General features: G+C 41.4%; 1 protein-coding gene across 3 annotated transcripts in view; it reads left to right on the top strand.

Annotated features, from left to right (window-relative positions):
* tmem94 (transmembrane protein 94) overlaps window positions 1–17,177 on the top strand; it is a 170,986-nt gene that overhangs the window by 50,789 nt on the left and 103,020 nt on the right. For 2 of the 3 annotated variants that reach the window (XM_078937017.1, XM_078937018.1), the window contains exons 8-10: window positions 8,019–8,121; window positions 8,195–8,281; window positions 8,362–8,478. In XM_078937017.1, coding sequence (XP_078793143.1) covers window positions 8,019–8,121; window positions 8,195–8,281; window positions 8,362–8,478 — 307 coding nt within the window. Of the gene's footprint in view, window positions 1–8,018; window positions 8,122–8,194; window positions 8,282–8,361; window positions 8,479–11,212; window positions 11,270–17,177 lie in introns of all 3 variants that reach the window. The other variant, XM_078937016.1, reaches the window with a different exon arrangement.

Here is a 17,177-nt window from a genome sequence, read left to right as displayed (position 1 = left end):
GCGCAGTTTCAGTTACGGTAGTTTTTTTTCTGTATTTAACGTTAAAAAATACCTGTAAAACATGCATGCTAGTGTGTGTTTTAAAAAGGTAGCGGGAGCAAAACTAAGTTGGTTGTGATTTATTTTTTATTTTTTCAGTCATTGATCACCATTCAAGAATCCATCAAACTCCTCATTTTCTGTATTTGAAATGAACAGCTGGGCTAAATGTCTATCAAACACGCCACGTTACCTTTCGTCATAGTCAGAGTCTTTCTTGTTTTTGTGCGGCTCCTCATGAATGATGCCGGCATTTGAGAAAGCTCGAACAACAGCGCAAGCAGAAAAACGTTAGCCCAAGCATCTGCAATTCATTCACAGATTGTGGTGTCACTTGCCCGGCGCTGCGTCCCAGTAAAAGGAGCGGACGATGGACAGCTTTTCATTATAATCCGCTGAAAGTTGCTGCACTCGAGTCGATCTTCCAACTTGTGCAACCTCGCCTTGTTTCCATGGAAACTCAGCTACGTCCTTTAATCTTTAATTCTCTGGCACCTGCTCCTATGTTCCTCCGCATAGCTGATAGCTTGCAGTTTAAACTGCGCTTCATAATTGTATCTCTTTGCAGACTGCATTTTCAGGGTTTCCAAAATGATGTTGTTCTGTATCACGCACATACCTGCACCTTTGTACTATGGGGGGGGGGGGGGGGTCTTCTTTCACATCCTCACTTCCCTCCTTTCCGTTTCATGCTGTCCTCTCCTAGGTCCTCTTTACCGAAGTCACACAACAACACTGGGCCGCACCATAGGGCGCTCCGTACATTTTGGAGAAAATATTAGACTTTTCAGTGCACGTTATGGTCGTGAAAGTACAGTATATAGAAAATATGATAAGAGGCAGAGAGCAACATGTTATCCACCCCTGCTCTAAGAAATGAAAGTCTTGCTGCCTCGCCGGATAGGACATGCAAATATCGGCCAATCGGATCAACCAGATAGGTTACCGCCCCCACGTGACAAAAGCACCCCCTGAACACTGCGCACAAACCCAGCGAGCGCGTAGGATTGCCGCTCATTTAGGATTGCAACCGTGCAGTTGTAAAATGCGGGGTCGCTCGGTTAGCATTGCGCTTGCGCACTTGTAAGGTTTGCTCACTCAGTTCCTGAATACACTCGCTCAGTTAGCTTGCGCTCGTTCAATTATTGGCAGTCATGAAACGCAATAAGTCACGGCCTGCGTCACAAATGTAAGACCTACATCAACTTCGAAATGTGTGTGTATTTCTGTTGTTGTACGTCTGATCTTGATCAAGTTGAACTGGAACTTAAATTTCCATTTTTTTGGTATTAAAAAAGTATAATTGAATTGAATCCATCCGTCCAGTCTGTCGCAGGGCAACACGAATAAAACAACCATGCACATTCACATCTAGGGACAATTTAGAGTAACAAATTAACTGTTACGACCCCGGGGTGTGGGAGGGAAAAGGGAATCAGCAATACAACAAATCCGTATTAACTGATTTATTCGGAGCAATAAGCTACAACTGGTTCTGTCACACAGATATCCTCCCACATGGGATCACAACGTGATGTAGACACTGTTAACAATAATCAAAGAACATATGCCCGTAAAAAGAAGCATGTAAACATGGCGAGGATAAGTAGAAATCATTCTAATGTGCCAAGAACCGAAACGAAACACAAATATGTGCACAGAACACAAATGGCGAGCTGAAGAGTCAGCCGCCCTGGTGCTTGGGCCACGTCAGCTTATGTGTCCGTGCCTCCAGCGCAGAGGGGCGGGGCCAACGCTGTAGATGGAGTGACAGGCCAACCAGGACGACGAGGCAATGACGTCCAACCTAGAAGAAAGGAGATGGAGATGGAGATACCACTGCGTTCAATTAACATAACTAATAATCCAAAGCAAGAAGAAAGCTCATCCACCCCCGAAAGACTCTCCACGTAACAATAACCTATGAAGCATGTTTTTGGACGGTGGGAAGAAGCCGGAGTCCCCGGAGAAAACCCACACATGCATGCGGAGAACATGCAAACTCCACACAAAAAGGTCCCTTAAAAGGACCCCCAGCCCGGACTTGAACCGGGGGCTTTCTTGCTGTTAGGCAAGAGCGCTAACCACCACACCACCATGCAGCCTCCACTGTCAACTCCATCAAAACAAAATGGATAAGTTTGGGAACAACAGTAATCAAGCCACAAAGTTGTAGGCCACGTAAACTGATGGCGAGGGGTCAGCGAATGCCGAAGCGCATAGGGCACAGTGGTCACAAACTTTCTGCGCAATCAATTGCTACAGAGCTCCAAACTTCATGTAACCTTCATATTAGCCCAAGTACAGTACACAAAGAGCTTCATGGAATGGGTTTCCATAGCTGAGCAGCTGCCTCAAAGCCACATATCACCAAGTGTAATGCAAAGTGTGGGATGCAGCAGTGTTACACTACACCACCACCGGACTCTAGAATAGTCGAGATGCATTTGTTGGAGTGAAGAATCACGCTTTTCCATCTGGCAATCCGATGGACGTCTGGTTTTGGAGGAGAACGGTACATTTCAGACAACTATGGCCAAGACCAAAGACCTGTCTAAGGACACCAGAAACAAAATTGCAATAGGTAAGGAGCTTGGTGTGAAGAAATCAACTGTGGTAGCAATTATTGGGAAATGGAAGACATACAGGACCATTAATGATCTCACTCAATCTGGGGCTCCCCGCAAGATCTAACCCCATGGGGTCAAAATGATTGCAAGAACAGTGAGCAGTTATCCCAGAACCACCTAGCGAATGACTTACAGAAAGCTGGGACCACAGAAACCAAGGCTACATCAGTAACACACTATGCAGACAGGGAGTGAGATCCTGCAATGCTAGAAATGTCCCCCTGCAAAAGCCAGTACATGTGCAGGGCCTTCTAAAGTTTGCTAGAAAGCATTTGGATGATCCAGAAGAGGATTGGGAGAATGTCCTATGGTCAGATGAAACATGGCTTGGCCTTTCAGCATGACAACGGTCCCAAACACACGGCAGAGGTAACAAAAGAGTAGCTTAATAAGCACATCAAGGTCCAGGAGTTGCCTAGCCAGTCTTTTGATCTCAATCCCATAGAAAATCTTGGGGTTGAGAAAAAGGGGAGGGAGTTTAAAGTCTTTGTTGCCCATCGACAACCCTAAAACATCACTACTCTAGAGGAGATCTGCATGGAGGAATGGGCCAAAAACAGTTTGTGAAAACCTTTTGAAGACTTACAGAAAATGTTTGACTGCCGTCATTGCCAACAAATGGCATAGAACAAAATATCTAGTTGAAATTTTGTTATTGACCGAAAATACTTATTTTCCACCATAATTTGCAAATAATTGCCGCACTGTAGTTTTGAAAGAACTGAAAATGGACAGTTGTTGAATTTGCTGCATTATTAACTGAAATCAAACACTTTTCCAATCAAAAACTTCTTAATAGGTCAAGTTACATTTTAAGATAGGACCCTTTATTTTGTAATAGCTTCATAATTTTTGCATCCATTAAACTTGTGAGTTTTTAGATAGTTTTTGCTTAAATTTCTTTGCAGGATGTCACAATATGTCAGTTAGAAGCTTCACATACTTTTCAGAGGTCATTTTCACACCTTCAGGGACCCTAAAGTAGCTAACCAGCTCTCTCCCCATGATCCCGGCCCAAAACATGATTCTGCCACCTCCTTGATGACATCGTAGCCTTGGTGGGACATGGTGGCCATCACTAACTACTCCATCCATCTGGACTATTTAGGGTTGCATGGCACTCATCAGTGAACAAGACTGTTTAGAACAGGGGTGTCAATCATGTTGAAGTGGAGTGCTGAACTTTCCAGGAAAATTGGACCGAGTTTTATTTGTTCATGGAGCTGAATGCAAAACCTGCATGCTTGGTATGTCATCAACAGGTCGCAGTACTCAAAGAATATAACATTCAGCACCACTATGAGACTCACCATTAAGGAAAGTTTAACAGTTTGCAGTTAAGTAAAGAGAAGATTTACCAACTATTAGCTGGACAGAAAAAACAACTGTTTACATTTACTGCAGCCGTGACGTCAGTGATGGAGCAGTGACAGACACCTCAATGCAAACAAGTTGGAGCAAACATCCAATCCATTTTCGGACGGTGAACTTGTGAAAAAATGCAGAAGGCTGTAGAAGTCTTGTGCCCCAAACAGCATTCAACCTTTGCCAACATGAGTCTGTCAAGGATTACAACTCCAAATACAACATCTCTGGGGAAACTTGGACAGCCAAATGAAGGAATCCAGTCATTTATTGCATTTTCGCTTGCTATTGATGAAAGCACCGACAACACAGATAGGGATGGGTATCGTTAAGGTTTTAACGGTACTACTACTCTTATTAATACTGCTTATCAATCCGGTATTTTAACGATACTCTTGTCGATACTTTTTGAGGACGAAAAATAAATAAATAACAAATTAAGAACATAAAGTGTTTTATTTCCTCATTATGCAGCAACATTGTTTTTCTAACTAAACATTTTACTATATACATGATAATGTTACAATACAAACCTGGAATGCACTTGGATGTGCTAGATCAGGGTTCAGCAACCTGTATCTCTTAAAGAGCCATTTGGATCAGTTTCCCACTTCCTATCCTTGAGGCTTTTCTGAGTGGTTTACTGCTACTACTGTAGCAATTTCTCGCATGGTTTTTTTCTGTTTTCTCAGCTTAATGATGGCTCGTTTCACCTGCATGGAGAGCTCCTTTGACAGCATGTTGTCTGTTCACAGCAAGCATGAGTTCTCTCATCAACTCCAGGCCTTTTATCTGCTTCACTCATAATGACATAACAAGGGAATTGCCCACACCTGCCCATGCAATAGCATGGAAGTCAATTATCCAATTACTTACGGGCCCATGAAATTAAGGGATTGTGTTTAAAAATGCTTTAGTTTTTCACATTTTCATGCAATCTTTTTGTTCAACCCATGGAATGAAAGCTGAAAGTATGCACTTCGATGGCATCTGAGTTGTTTTATTTAAAATTCACTGTGGTAATGTACAGAAACAAAATTAGAAAGAATGTGTCTCTGTCCAAATATTTATGGTCCTGACTGTATTTATTAGAGGTGTTGAACAGACCGTCACAGCGGACACAGCAACAGCTGATGACATAGTCAGCTCTCTAGTTACTGCACCAGACTATGTTTGAGTAAAATGGTCATGTAACGTCAGTCTGGTCACTGATGGCGCCCCATCAAAGGTCAGGAAGAGAGCAGGTGTTGCCACAAAATTCAGGTAGCAACCAGGAAAAGATTCTTGGACATTTCATTGTGTTTTGCACATGTGAATGGCAGTAAATGTGTTTCTGCACAGGATCTTAATCCTGATCGTGATGGCCAGGTGAAGTTTCAGGAGAGAAATGGAGGTTAATTCCAAATTTTTATGTTCACTAATGTTTGCAAGTTTAATCAAGCTTATTTTTTAATGGTTTGGACATTTTTATACTTTAAGCAGGGTGTTTCATTTTTTTCTGTAGCCCCTCTTGAGTTTATTATCGGGATTGCTTCAGTGTCAGATGTAAAAGATTCAGTCTATATAAAATTGAATAGACCTTTTCTTAAGTGAAATAAATTTTATTTAAGATCCATTTATCTCTGTGAATGAATGTGTAATAATAAATGATTAGGCTACCATGTTGGTTGAGGCAAGTTTTTCAATTGAGGAGATTAACAAAAACAAAGCTGTTATTTTGCCTTTATGTTGCTGGTCCGGCCCACTTGAGATCAGACGGGTTGAATTTGGCCCCCGAACCAAAATGAGTTTGACACCTCTGGTTTAGAAATTAGTCTTCACGTGTGTCTGGGCCCACTGCAGCTGTTTCTGCTTGTGTGTGTGGTTTAGGGGTTGCCCAATAGGTTCACGGAGGTTTACATACCTACTCCTTGATGTTTTGACACCAACAGCTTCAAATATGTGCTTGGTATTGTAGTAGCTGCTCTCTTGATCTGATGTATTTGTCTGGCAGAAATCTTCCTCTTTCTGCCATTAACTGTATGAACTTGTGTGTGCTTTGAATCAGCCACAAATCTCGTAATAGTACAATGTTCATACTAATGTTTTTAGATAGATAGATAGATTTGCTTTATTGTCATTGTGCATAGTACAATGAGATTTAAGCATCGCCATCAGTGCAAGAACAGCAAGGAAGGGAAAAATAATAAAAGAAACACTGTAATACAATAAAATCAAACAAACAGTATATACAAGTGTGCAAATATAAACTGTAATGAAGAGTGCCGAAATAATTGTGCAAAATTGCGTATGAAAACTGTGTGTAAACATGTGAGAAGTGCAAGAGGTGGTAATGAGGTAGAGAGTTGACAGGAATATGAATTTTTGTCTGTGCATTTGGGAATTGAGGATTGTTATTGCCTTCGGAAAGAAGCTGTTTTTTAGTCTGTTGGTTTTGCTTCTGATGCTTCTGTAGCGCCTCCCAGAGGGCATCAGGTTGAACAGGTCTGAGCCGGGGTGTGAACTGTCCTTGATGATGTTATGAACCCTAGTGATGGAGCGCGCGGAGTAAATGTCCGTCAGGGTGGGGAGAGGGCACCCAATGATTTTCTGAGCCGTCTCCACGACTCTCTGCAGACTCTTTTTATCCGCGGCCGTGCATCTGCCGAACCAAACAGTTATACAGTATGTAAGCAGGCTCTGGATGGATGACTGGTAGGTCAGCAGCCGGTTGGTGCTGATGTTGTTCTTCCTGAAGACCCTCAGGAAGTGCAGACGCTGCTGAGCCTTCTTGATGATGGCAGTGGTTAGGGCTGCACGATATGAGGAAAACTCGCGATATGCGATATTGGTGATTAATATTGCGATAACGATACAATTTGCGGTATATAAACAAATATCAAACCAACCAAAAACATCATTTCCATTTCAATGCAACAGTATAAAAATTATACTCCAAATGACCCTTGTCAACATAGGAGGCAAACATCAAACATAAAAGGGCTCATTTGATTGATCAACAGTGTAAACGGGTCCTTCCGATTGGTTAAATGCATAAAGGGATTTATTTCATTTATTCAATATTTCAAGATGCCATGAGTTTGTTTTAGCACATTTAACTCTTGTGCTATCTTAGATGACCCCCCCCCCCTTACTTTGACGTGTTCTCTCTACCATGACAAAGGTGGATAAATGTGGAAAGATTTCATGTAATCCATGGACACCAGTGAAGATCACAAATCATTGAAGAAAAAAGGTTCAGTGCACTGTCTAGTGGGTCTAGATGACCCCACTCCCAATGTTAAAGTGCCAAGGATAGCACAAGGGTCAAGGTAACCATTTATTGCGATTTTCGCCGTCTTTTGCGGTATGCATATTGCACAGCTTGATGTCGCGATAACGATAATTTTGCGGTATGTTGTGCAGGCCTAGCAGTGGTATTGGCTGTCCAGGAGAGGTCAGCAGAGATGGTGATGCCGAGGAACCTGAAGGTGTGGACCTTCTCCACGTGCTCCCCATTAATAAGGAGGGGGGTTGGGTCCGCGCCATGTTTCCTGAAGTCGACTATGATCTCCCTGGTTTTCCCAGGGTGGGGTTGTTCTCCGAGGACCAGGTTGTCAACTTCAGGACTTCATCCCTGTAGGCAGACTCATCCCCCCTGGGAATGAGTCTGACCACCGTGGTGTCGTCTGCAAACTTGATGATGCAGTTGTTGTTGTGGGCTGGGCTGCAGTCATAGGTGTAGAGGCTGTACAGCAGGGGGCTTAGCACACAGCCCTGTGGGGCGCCGATGTTCAGTGTGCGGGGTGGAGGACCATATCGCTCGAAAATTTTGGTCTGCCTAATAACCTGGAACGTCCTTCTTTAGTAGTTTTTTTCTTTAACTAAACTCACCTGGCAAACTAATTATCACAGGTGTCTGAGATTGTTGTCAGGGATTTACAATTAATTAAATTAAGAGGAAAACCACATGACATATTAGTGTTTGTTTGGTTCCTCCCACAGGAGTAGTCTGGATTTTGCCCTGTCCCGGCCTGTCACTGTCCTTGACAACGAGCGGTTCACTGTTCAGTCCATCATCATGAAGCGTGTGTGTCCTGTGGTTCTGGTGAGACAATAAGTTATTGCATGCTCACAGTGATGCTTTTATCAAAGCCTATAATTCACAGTTTCTCCTGCAGGTGGTCTTCCTGGTTGTGAATGCCGTGCGTTTCTTCTGCAATGCCCCCAGCCTCACACCTGCCCGATATAATTTCATCCAGCTTCAGGTAGAGGCTATCCTCCTCCATAAGTGAGGTGCATGCGGCCAAAATGAAATAAAAATCTCCCATAAATTCTTTTTGAACAGGTGATGGGCATCCTACCCATACTGCCCCTGCTTTTCCCAGTGATGTGGGTGCTGGTGAACGCCTTTGGGGAGGCTCGAGTGCTGGCAGAGTTCAACCGTGTATCGCCAGCTGGCCTGGTGAGGATCCACACACGCTTCCTCTGTTCTTAGATGAGTCTGGACACTGAAGAAAAAAAAAAGCCATATTGTATTGCAATGATGAAACAGAGAAACATCTAGGTGGAACTAAAATAAATGAATAAAAAGATTATAATTATTAACTATTTCATAGTAATTTAATATCATTACGGATTTGAGTATTACCTTTTCCGTTGATTTATCCAAACACATCGGTCAAAAATAGATTTTCTTTCAGAGTGTTCAATGACATGTAGGAAGAAACTGCTGGAGAATGTGACTGCTCTGCACCTCCTGTTGCAGTGCCACTGTCAGGTGGAACCACAGAGAACTCCCTGTGGTAGGAGTGTAAGCTGTCTTTCCAGACGAAATGTGTTTGCTTCCTTGCTCCTGAATGTTAAAGAAAAGTTCCATTAATCTTGTCCTGAACATCTCTTTGAAGACATTAACTTTTTGCAGCTGTACCACACATTGATACAGCAGTCTAAATTAAAAGAATAAATTCATAGGAAAAGATCAACATGTATACTTTTAAAAAGGAATTATTTATCAACTGTTTGGGATATCCCCTAGATTGAGTCTGAGGATGATCCCTATGTAGCCCAGGGATGTGCGGTGAGGTTGATGGCTGGTGAGGCACTGACTCCTCTGGAGTCAGATTTACCATGCAAGAACTAAATATTTCACCATTCATCCAACTGCAGCTAACAGCTTATAAAATACACACAAGAAAATTTTTGTCCTACAGAGAATATTTCTTTTATAGACATGGATAGAATACTCTTTTTGTGTATAAATTATATATATAAACAAATGAAAGTATACAGATGTGTTCAGCACACATTTGACCCTCAGTAACTATTTCTGGTATTTGTCCTACTTCAAATTCTGATGCTTTAATCAGTGTTATCAAATGTTGTCTGTGAAAATGATCATAAAAATAAAATAAATGATTACACTTACATTTTTTTCCCACTTACTCCCATGTTATTTTTAAAAAAGAAGAAAAACATGTTTGCCCTTACTTTTTGAGTCAGTGAGCCGATCCTTCTTCACAAAAAGCTATATGATCTGTTGGAGAAGTCTTTCTTATTTTCCTTTAGTTTAATGAGTTTATCCCTCTCAATGGAGAAAGACGTCCTCTGGTCATTTTCTACGGCACCAGTGTAGCTACAAAGTAGCTGTCAGCTCACGTCTGCCCCCCTGCTGGTGAGGCTTGCTTCACCTAAAGCCTTTTCTACAGACCTACAGCAGTGTTTTCAGCGCACGTCTCTGTTAACATTGTGTCCTGCCGTCAGACATGAGGCACAGCAGTTCAGAGCCTCACCCGAAGTTTCCGCACCGCCTGTTAACGTGCAACACTCAAATTCTGCGATTTTGACCTTAGAAACTGTGGAAAACGTGTTAACTGATAATGTATATTTAACACAGATCACTGGTAAATGATAGCTACTTAATTTACCTTTTTCTAATTTATTACAATAATGACACGTGAGGCTGTGCCTCACTTCCCTCACCTGACCGCACGTCATTGATGTAGCCACTGATGGTAACGTCTTCCATAATAAAACTTTATAAAGTAAAAATGATCTAAGGAAAAAAACTAAAGTGTTTCTTTAATAAATGAATTACTTCAGATTGCTCTTCATAATACAGCTGAGCCTCCTGCGGCGATAAGAATGAACTTAAACTCGAGTGTGTTACTTACAAGATCCTCAGGATTGGACGGCAATAACATAGGACAGGAGATTTTATATGCATAAACAGTAGAAAACAAACAGATGCAAAAGGACACACACACAGACGGAGACAGTCACACGCACAGTTACTCAAGCACATTTAAAACATTTGCACACAGAGACATTCACTCAGAGAGACATTCACACACATGCAGACATTCATACACAAATAGAAACAAAGACATTAATACACAGACACATGCACACACAATCACACCTACACAGACAGTCAGACACATGCACACACATTTTGACAGACATTCACCCAGATAGACAGACATTAACTCACATATAGACAGAAACATTCCCACACAGATAGACCGAGACATGCACACATAGAGAAGCTTACAGACAGACTAAGATAGTAGCACACAGACAAACAGAGATGGCCACACACAGACATTCACAGTCTTATACAGAGACAGTAAAACACAGTGATTTATACACAGAGACAATCACACAGAGAGAGATTTATACACAGTCACACACAACTCAACTCATCTTTATTTATGTATCACTTTCAATCTACAGCAGCCAACACAAAGTGCTGAACATGAGAAATGAAGAAAATAAACACTAAAACATCTTAAAATTATTAAACATTTAAAAATATTTAAAACACAAGATTAAATATAGAGAGATAAAAAAAATAAAACCAGTACAGCAAGACAGCGATAACAGAAGTCTCATGTTGTATTAAAAGCCAGAGCATAAAAATGGGTTTTCAGGCGGGTTTTAAAAATGGGCAGTGATGGAGCTTCTCTTATGGGCAGTGGCAGAGAGTTCCAAAGCTTTGGAGCAGCGACAGCAAAAGCTCTGTCCCCTCTGAGCTTCCATCTGGACCTTGGTACCTCCAGAAGCAGCTGATCAGCTGATCTGAGGCACCAGGCTGGCGAGTAAGGAGAGAGAAGTTCAGAGAGGTACAGCGGGGCAGACACAGACAAAGAAAGTGAGAGTCCTCCTTATGTTGTAACTGGAATTTCCTCTCCTCTTAGCTTGCTAAGTTCTCTGAGGACACACTCAGCAGCTACACGGATGCTGTTTCCTCCCAGGTACTCAGTCAGTCCTTGCACACTTATTGTGATCCCAGGTTTTTATTTGAACTCATTTTTTCTCATTCTTGTCTATGCCCCCCACTTTTTTATACATCTTTACCATCCCCAGCTGCACAATAGATTGTTGCTTTGTGAAAAACTGTTTTGACACATACTTTGTATTTTCTTGGTTTTTCTGTGTTTTGTATCATTTGTTGATCATTCTCTGCATGTTGAGCTTCTTCTGAGCTTCATCATTGATTAGATGACTCATCAGTGATGAAGTGTATCTGGATGACGGTTTTTATTCAGACGTTTTAATTTTCTTTTAAATTCTTTTGTCAAAGATCAAAATGCTAAAAGCCCCCCTCCCTCTTACTACTTACTCTGTTTCCTGTCAATTTCAAAAACACTTATGTTGGAGAAACTAAAAAATTCTTGTTCATTTGTTGCATGAGAGTGGAATAAAGCACGTCTGAATGAAAACTTAAATGTATGTGGACCTTGTGCATGGACTTTGAGCCAGATGCTGTTGTGAGTCACACTTAAACTGTGCCAATTCTGGGGGCCTCATTTGTAATGGTCTCTACACCCCAAATAAGTTACATCTCTCAGATAGAAATATGTTTACATAGATCATAAGTGGAAAGTGCCAATGTTTAGTACTTCTAGAGAAAGAACATTCAAAAAATAAAGATACTCTTTTGCACAAATCTTCGTAGAACTGTGCATTAGGCACTGACGAATTCTCCACGGCAAAATTTGAGATATTTTATGGTTTAAAAAAAGAAAATGAAAAACAAAAGAAACTACACACCTTCATAGCAATGGCTCTCATACACACATGAAACACATTTTATGCTCCAATGTGTTTGTTTGTCGCCTATTTATAAAGTATTGACTGAGAAGAGACATTATCAACCCTCAAGGCGTGGAATCACCCACATGTGCTCCAGAACTTTAAATCTAATTGTGTCAAAGAGCACTCTGAATCTTGCTGTGAATGAGGAGTTACTGGTGTCTTTAATATGTAGGACGGCTGTGGTGCAGGTTCGGTTCCCACCCTGCTCATCCATGTGTGTCCTTGGGGCAAGACACCAACCTTGGTGCAGTGTCTGGTGCCAGTTTTTGCCAGCAGCAGTGTGTGAATGTGTGTCTACATGGTAAAATAGTACTGTGACTGTAAATTGCTTTGCGCCTTAAAAGAAGGTAGTGCTACAAAAGTATACACAATTTTACCATTTACTATTTACGTGCAGCAACACATTTCTACATTCACTGGCCACTTTACAGTTGTGCTCATAAGTTTGAAAGAAATTATGATATTTTGGTCATTTTTTGGAGAATATGAATAATAACACAAAAACTTTTTTTCCAATCATAGTTAGTTGTTGGGTGATGCCATTAGTCAAGTTTCTGTTCTCAAGTCATTTCTTTACTCTCTTGAGCTGTTATCAATGTCGAACTGAAGTTATTAGCTTCTCTTGCAACATGCTGCGTCTCAGCTAGTTCTTCTGTGAAAGGTCTAAACTGAGGCTTCCTGACCAAAACCTTTCCAGGGTTTCACATCTGTCAGGAACCTCCAACCTGCTCCATTTTCTAGTTCCCAATTGGCTGACAATATCTGCTCATGACTGTTTGCATATTTATTTCTTGTTTAACTTAGACCTTCTGTTGATAAATGAGAGCAGGATGTGGCAGAATGCAGAGTGCATTCATACACAGTTGTTTTCAGGTTGGTGTTTATAAAGAGAAGACTGTATGAAAGAATGGGCTTTTACATAGTAGATTTTATAGATGTCACAAGAACAGGCAGACGGCTAGCTCCAAATGCAGCAGGCTTATAAGCGCAGCTAAGAGTCCATAAAGCTAAATCAGGGTCAGGCAGGCAGGAGTCGATAACAGGCACAAGATCATAAAAGGAGAGATGGGGTGGTCAAAATCTAGGTGAGATTTGGGGAAGGCTGCAGGCAAACAGTGTCAGCAACAGGGATAAAAGGATATCTATTTTTGGTAATGCTTTCTTTTACAGTATAGTACTTACAGTGTACTTAAGTTGTTTTTTTTACATGGTACTTATTGTGTAACTAGTGGGTACTTTCAGTGTATTTACATGGTACTTTTTATGAAAATTACTGGGTACTTACAGTGTGTTTACGTGGTACTTTTTATGGAACTTACTGGGTACTTACATGGTACTTACTGTGTATTTATGTGGTACAATTTGGTTCATACCATTGTGGTACATACTGGGTATTTATAATATACTTACTGGGTATTTACATATTGTGCAAAGGTGTCTTTTGTGGTACTTACCACATGTAAGTACAAGGTTAGTACAAATAGAGTACCTTGACCTTTAGGTCTGCACTCGTATGTTTCATGGTATTTACCATGAATTTACCTCAGAAACTACCACTTAAGTACAATGAAACTGGACTGTAAAAGAAAGGCAGCCCTATTTCCATTCAACTACATTGTACTTTCAGTAGTAAATGCTGGGTATGTTCACTTGAATATTACTTGGTACCTACCTCTTAAGTACAATGAAACTGGACTGTAAAAGAAAGTCAGCCCTATTTCCACTCTATTACATAGTATTTTCAGTAGTAAGTGCTGGGTATGTTCACGAATTACCCTCCCATACAGTTTACATACACACTTGGTCTTCCGACCTTACCAAATGAGACAATGCTAACTTGTTGGTAAAGGTGAAGTAACTGCATTGTAAAAACATATTCTGGCCTGATTACTTCTTGTAACATGAGGCAAATTAAAGAGGAACAAGACAGCAGTGAAAACAACAATCTTTAATATGACACACTTCTGCAGCATCCAAAGTGTCATCACAATAAAATTTGTTTTAAGTTCTCAACAAAACAGTAAAAAGGAGCATTCCAAAGAACACTTTTCTTCCAGAGTTTTGTGTTGTTCCAGGAATGATTCACACTCCTTTGCATGGCTCATGAGTTTGTCACCCACCATAAAACCGGAAATCGCCCCAGATTCTCACCTTTTCCAGCCAAAGTCATTTCTGCAATAGTTACAGTAAGATCTATTGTATTTTTGTCTATATTACACTGGCGACATGTGGGGTCGTGCTTTCCTGCACCGTTTAAATTTCTTCAGCAGAATTTGGTAACGGTGCAGGACTTTTCCAAGTTTGTAACTGCAAGAAAAATCACAATACAAGCTCAAATGAACAAAAAATAGCATAACAACTTAGATAAAATATATTTTAGTTATTTAATCATTTCTGTAATGAGTTTGATAAATCTCTATGAATTCTTTATTGTTTTGAATCCAATGCTTGAAATCAATCAATTATTCTCATTTATAAACATAACAGATTATTCACAACTTAAATTTTTTGATGAAGTACAAAGTATATTTTAGTTACAATAAACAAAAACAACAACATCAAAAATAAAAGGAAAAAAATGAAAATTGCCATAAAAAATCTAATTTGCTCAGACAAAGAATTACAAAAGTAATGTTTTAATAGTCAATTGCTGTATATTTTGTTTCTTTATAAATATCATTAGCACCTACAATTTGCATTAGCATAAAGCACATGGCAGTGTAAAAAGAAGAAAAAAAGAAATAAAGAGGTAATTTTAACACATTTACTTACAAAAATATATTTTAAGCTCACAGTTACCTTCACTGTTCGGTGTAATAGTTGTCTATCATATTTGAAAAAGATAAAATAAAAAAGGAGAAAGAAAAGAAAACAGTGAAAAGGCAGTCAAACTGATCATTCATGTAAATACTATGTCCACTTGGTGGATTTAGCTTACTTTTGCTTACTTTCCTGTGGCTTCCTTCACGGATTCGTCTAGAATGTCTTCACCATAGCTGCACTAAAGCGGTAAAAAGACGGAAGTACGTCATCATTATTTTAAAATAAAAGCCTTTCTTTGATTTGATTGCTCAGTACAGCTGCAAGTCATTTTTGTAACCATTTTACTGGTAGCTTTAACCTGAATGTTTTTCAAGCCTGTTTTTAACACTTCTATAACGTATCTGCTGTCTCTCAACTATTTAGATAAACTTTTCTTTATTCACACCACATCTTTGTCCCTTTTGTGTTTTCTGTTTTGATCGCCCGATTGTTTTTTCTTTTGCTTTTCCATTTAATCCTATCATCAGATGGTCACACAATTCAAATAAAAACAATCAACAGCGTGTCCTTGCGGGCGTCTCCGCGAGGGCGTGCCCCAATGGTAGACAGGCGAACAAGACGGTAATCACTAAGGCCAGAGGGGGGCAGTCCTCTTGGGAACAGGAACCAGACATGCGGTTTTCCATGTGGCCGGCATCCTCTCCAGACTGAGGCTCATGTTAAAGAGGCGCTGGAAAACTGTGGATAGCCGGGTGGCGCAGGACTTTAGTATCCTGGGGGTGGGGGGTGGATTCAGTTTGGTCAGGTGGGCACAAGGAGGATCAGGAAGAAGGGGGTGAGGGGGGAGTTGCATAAGAAAGGGTGGGTGGGTTGTGAAAATGTCGGAGGAGGGGGTGGGGTTGATCTGGGCAGTGGGAGAGCTAAATCTATTGAAGATGTTGTTCAGGTAGTTAGCTCTTTCTCTGTCACCCTCACACAATCTGCTTCTCCCCCCACATCCGGCGATCTTCTTCATCCCAGACCACACCTCTGTTTTGCTGGAGTTTTGCCTCCAGCTTTCCCTTGTAGGAATTCTTCCATTCCCTCAACTTGTCTCTCTGCTGGTGCTGCACCATCGTCAGCCACTCCTTGTCTCCTGACCTGAAGGCCCTCTTCTTCTTGTTCAGCAGGCCTTTTAGGTCACTTGTAATCAACGGCAGACAGTCAGTGATACAGTCAGTCATGCTGCTGATGTCCTCACCATGGGGCAGAGCGGACAGAGAGTGTCCCAGTCTGTGCACTCAAAGCAGTCCTGCAGGGTCTCCTCAGCCTCTTGAGTCCACTTCTTCACCTTCCTTTTGGACAGAGACATTCTTCTGACCAAAGGAATGTACTCGAATGGTGCTGTATGCTCCCTGTGCATTAGCATACAGCAGATCAAGGGTTTTGTTTACGCGGGTGGGGCAGTCCACATACTGTGTAAATTTAGAAAGTGTCACGTGTTTAAAGTCCCCAGTGATGACTATAAATGCATTTGGTTGATGTTCCTGTAGCTAGGAAATAGTGTTGCTGATGACGTCAGTATGGTTGTCAGCTTCAGCTGATGGTGAAATGTAAGCAGTAACCACGATGGCGGATGTAAACTCCCGGGGCAAATAATAAGGCCACATATCGGCCGCCAAAATTTCAACATTCGGGCTACAGAGTCGCTCCTTGACACAGACGTGTTGGATTGCACCATCGCTTGTTCATGTACAGTATTATTCCCCCTGCTTTCTTCTTACCGGATGCAGTGGCATCTCTGTCCACCTGCACAGTCACAAAGCCGGGTAAAGTGAGACTTTGGTCCGAAAGAAGTGACCTGACAGGCTACAATTTGTCTGACTGGGCGGTGTCCTGCCTGATGTGATGTTCAGTGGTGTAGGAGCCCCACAGGGCACTGTGCTCTTTCCATTCCTGTTCACCTTGTACACATCAGATTTTCAGTACACCTTAGAGTCATGCCACTTACAGAAATTCTCTGTATAAGCGGTGGACAGGAGGAAGAGTACAGGAGGCTGGTGTACGGATTTGAGGAATGGGCGGGAGAGAAAGGCCTGCAGTAGACTCTACTTCTTAAGGGAGCTGAGGTCCTTTCATGTGTGCAGCAAGATGCTAGGGATCTTCTACCAGTCTGTGGTGACCAGCATCTTGTTCTCCTCTGTGGTCTGCTGGGGAAGCAAAATCACAGTCAGTGACGCCAATAAGCTGATCAGAAAGGTGGGTTCTGTCAATGGCTCTAAACTGGAAACATTTGAAGCAATGGTGGAGAGGAGGTCACTG

The sequence above is a fragment of the Oryzias latipes genome, chromosome 19 (assembly GCF_053564925.1).
Source record: "Oryzias latipes strain Hd-rR chromosome 19, Olatipes_Hd-rR_3.1".
Classification (NCBI taxonomy): Eukaryota; Metazoa; Chordata; class Actinopteri; order Beloniformes; family Adrianichthyidae; genus Oryzias; species Oryzias latipes.
The sequence above is the reverse complement of the archived record's forward strand: the minus strand, read 5'-3'. Positions and strand labels throughout refer to the sequence as shown.